At 32.8% G+C, this 4,052-nt stretch overlaps 1 protein-coding gene across 1 annotated transcript; it reads right to left on the bottom strand.

Moving 5' to 3' along the window:
- Positions 1 to 413: 413 nt before the first annotated feature.
- Positions 414 to 3,493, bottom strand: LOC123888015 (probable protein phosphatase 2C 4). Its single transcript, XM_045936945.1, has 4 exons — positions 2,284 to 3,493; positions 1,923 to 2,036; positions 1,050 to 1,314; positions 414 to 767 (listed from the first exon to the last, which is right to left on the bottom strand). The coding sequence occupies exons 1-4, from the start codon at positions 3,460 to 3,462 to the stop codon at positions 652 to 654; spliced, it is 1,674 nt and encodes a 557-aa protein (XP_045792901.1). The 5' UTR covers positions 3,463 to 3,493; the 3' UTR covers positions 414 to 651.
- Positions 3,494 to 4,052: the final 559 nt, after the last annotated feature.

Genomic DNA, 4,052 nt, shown 5'->3' with positions numbered 1-4,052 from the left:
CTTTGCATTTCAAAATCATAAAAATCTATATATATTATGTAATGTAGAGTATAAACAATTTATTTCAACCATGATGTGCTCTCACTCTTTTTATATATAAAATATAAGAAAAATCTATGAAATAAATCTACATCCCACTATTTATAAGGTTGACCATGCATTTTAAATTGCTAGTATTACTTTAAAATCAAACTATTTACTGGTCCACTATTACGGTTTTCTTTTTTATAGTTTGATTTTGACAATTTAAATCCATGATGAATTTGGCACAAAAAAAATAATAATCTTCTATCAACCGCATGCCTTTTTTGTTATCATCAAAGGATCAAATTTAAGCATTTGACTTCATAATCAAGTTATTGTATATGACACAAATTTTAAATTCAAAAGATAAGGAGAATATTTCCCTCGCATCATAAAAATATACCATTGATTGAAAGAAAACAAAATACAGTATTAGTTAAGAAGCTGTCAAAACAAAACTGAACTTCTCTCGTATAACTCCATTCGATCTCATATATAACCAAAAATTCACTTTCTAGGTCAATTTTCATCACCGTAGAACTAAACACACATGAAGGGAAATTCCCTAAACTTAAACTTTAGGTTAGTGTCACTCTGATTAGTAAGTTAATATCACACTGATTACATTTACACCAATGAACGCCATATTTTTCCCTCCAAGGATATTATGACAATGGAAATGTCATCATGGTATAGCCTTCTTTCCCCTTGTGGTATATCAAGCAACTCATGGAACTCCATACCTACAATACAACAATGAAGGTCAAACTTACAACGATTGTTTTGACATATGAAGCACTGACACGTCGACACTGGTCATAATTTGAAAAGGCGAAATATTTGAATGTAACTTCATGTGTCGGTTTTGGACACTGAACACCTTTAAAGTAAAGTGTTAGTGCTACGTAGATTTTGACTTATTTCAAACTTCACATCATGTTGAAATATATTGAAAATTAAAATTACAGTCTTCAACTGCAAATTGCGATCGTAATATATACAGAATTTTAGGAAGTGCTTTATACCTGCTTTTTTGGCTGCTTGACTAAGTGCTTCTTCAATGAGAAGTTGTGCTGGATTTTTATCTGGAAACATGATGATGAATGACTCTACTTTTGCAACTGCTTCTTCATTTGTGAAGTATTGGTAAAGTCCATCAGAAGACAGTATAAGAAATTTGTCACTTGAGCTGAGTTTTTGGTGGTGTAATGAAGGGGAGCATGTGATATAAGGAGATTCTCCTATGTAGTTAATTTTGAAAGTCTCTAACATTGCATCATTTTGTTTAGGCTGCAAAATAGACCAAGAGGGTCATGCCATAATTATTTGTTAGCAAATGATTTGAAATATGGTATCTACGAAGCACTAACACCGACATAAATATTAGACACAACTCTAACACTGACACGTCGACACTTATAATAATTTGAGAAAACAAAATAAATAAATGTAACCACATCTTTGGTGTCGTGTCAGTGTCGGACATTGACACACGTGCCAAATGTCAGACACGTCTTCAATATGAAGTGTCAGTGATTGCTACATTGTATGGTATTAACTATCATTGTAGTAACTATGTTGGAACAAAATTAATATGCATTCTAAAGATCATTACATGCCAGATGTATCCTAAATGAGTACTCTTGGAACAAAATTAATATGCATTCTAGTCACTTATGAAGATGTTTGAGTTGTAGGGCACCAGGAACAACAATAGGCTATAAAGACCATAACAGAATCAACAAGAAACTAAAATACTATATCTTGACTCAAAACCTTATAATAGAAGAATATACACAATAATGTAATTCAATATAACAGTGAAAAAGAAACTTGAAACTAGCATAGCAATTTTTTTAGCAGTAATGTAAGCAATTCAGTATAGGCTATCAAGTTACCTGCTTAAGGAATCCTGCTCCAAAAGCCCTTGTGATATTCAAGTAACCTTTCACTCGGCCTTTTTTTACCGCAGAAGGATCATCTGGATGCTCCTGTCTGATTCTACGAACCTCCTGAGAATCAAGAAAGAAAGAAAAAAAAAGTTGTTAATATGAATTTTATCAGACCAATTTTCATCGAGTAAATACTCAAATTAGTCTCCAAATTATAATATTTCAATATATACCTAGAAATACAAAATGTTAAACATTCTTGAGAGACGAACCTAATTAATAATTAGAGAACTAAGTTGGAACGGTTCTACATTCTTGAGGATTAAATTAAGTAATTACATAATTTCAACAAGTCTCAAAAAACTACCTCTTTCACATGAGTGCTATGATCCATGGTGAGTTGAGGATGATTCCCAATCCGAGTAGCTAAAACAGCGCGACTATCACCAACATTCATCAAATAAACATCTTCACCTTTCATCAACATAACCAAAACACAAGAACCCATCATAGCCAAAACAGGATTATGATTAATCATCTCATTAATTATCTTCAAAAATGCATCCTCAGTTTTCCTCATTGCCTCTGAAAGAGCTTCTAACACATCTATGTGACTAAAACCCTCTTCACTTTTCACTTTATTACTACTATTTCGATTTCGATTACATAGAAACCCTTTAAGCTCATCATGTACAGCATAAAACATATTATTAAGAAGATAATCAGTTGCATCAGGACCATTAAATCCATCATAAATTCCCACATAAACCCATCCATGTTCCTCACAAATCACGATATGCATACGATCCTCACCGCCTTTTCCTTGAGCCATATGAAGATTCTCACAAACCATTGACATATCATCACATCCATCATCATCCATATAGTTCTCATTATGCAATCTCAATTCATCACTTAAACTAGTACTACAACTCACTCTTGCATTTGCATTAACATTAACATTATCTCTATTCTTAAAAATTGATCCTTTTCCAGAAGATACTTTTTTTGAAAAAACTCTACTTAGAACATTCTGCAAGCTGATCTTGTTAGGTTTCTTTATCTTCTTGACATGTTCTGAAGATTTTTCAATGGAATCATCATCATTCAACACAAGATTAAAAGGGCTCCAAGATAACCCTTTTTCAATGGAGCCACACACAGAAGAACTACGAGGATCATTCTGATTTTGATTTTGAGGATGCATCATTGTGGAAGTGAATGAACCAAAGCTTTCAAATGAAGCAGAGGAATCCAAAACAGTGCTATGTTGAAGAGAGTCATCAAGGTAAATGGAAGGTGTTGATGAGGAATTTGCACTCACGGTGGCTCCGGAGACCAACCGGAAAGTCACTAGGGTGTCGGCATCCTCTTCCGAGAATGTATCGCCGGAGAATCCAGGCGAGTTCGGTCTCACATAGGAGATGGAGTTGCAAATAGCTTTGTCATGATTCTTGGATAACAAGGCAAAGCTGTTATAAAACCTGCCGGAGATTTCTCCGGCGCCGGCAGAACAGAGACAGAGGCTACTGATTCTATTACCCATTTGAGAGTGCAATGCAATTCTGTGTTCAAGTTTTGAACTTTATGTGTAGTAATGTTTGCAAGTTCTTCAAAGTGCAAAAATAATAGAGAGTTGACTTTTTCACATATTTAAACTGAAAAAAAGATTTTTATTTTTTTTTTAAATTTTTTAGTTTCATTTCATAGTAGTTGACTAATAGTTTGAGTAAATGTATATAGTACTACTCATTGCCATAGAAGAAGATGTTATGCTTTCTTTATTCTATATTTTCTTTTTAGGGGAAGAGGCCCTATAAGAATTATTCTCCCTAGAAATTAAACTCGAGTTTTTTCGAACGATTCGTGATAAAGAGAGTATATTAACCTAACCACAATTTTCTGTTAATTTTATTTTTGTTTTGGTTGTTGAATATATATGAATTTAATTTAATGAGGAGTGTTTTTTTTCTTTTTCAAGTAGTCTAGTGGCTAAAATTTTACTTTTTAATGTGAATAAGTTAGTGTACTAGAGTTTGAATTTCGATCCCTGGATATTACATTACATGTCCTTATCAATTGAACTATGAAAAAGAATTACGTCGTATACTTTTAATTTTAAAAATAGAAGTAGCA

Source organism: Trifolium pratense, linkage group LG6 (genome assembly GCF_020283565.1).
Source record: "Trifolium pratense cultivar HEN17-A07 linkage group LG6, ARS_RC_1.1, whole genome shotgun sequence".
Lineage (NCBI taxonomy): Eukaryota > Viridiplantae > Streptophyta > Magnoliopsida > Fabales > Fabaceae > Trifolium > Trifolium pratense.
This window is presented reverse-complemented; position numbering and strand designations above follow the sequence as displayed.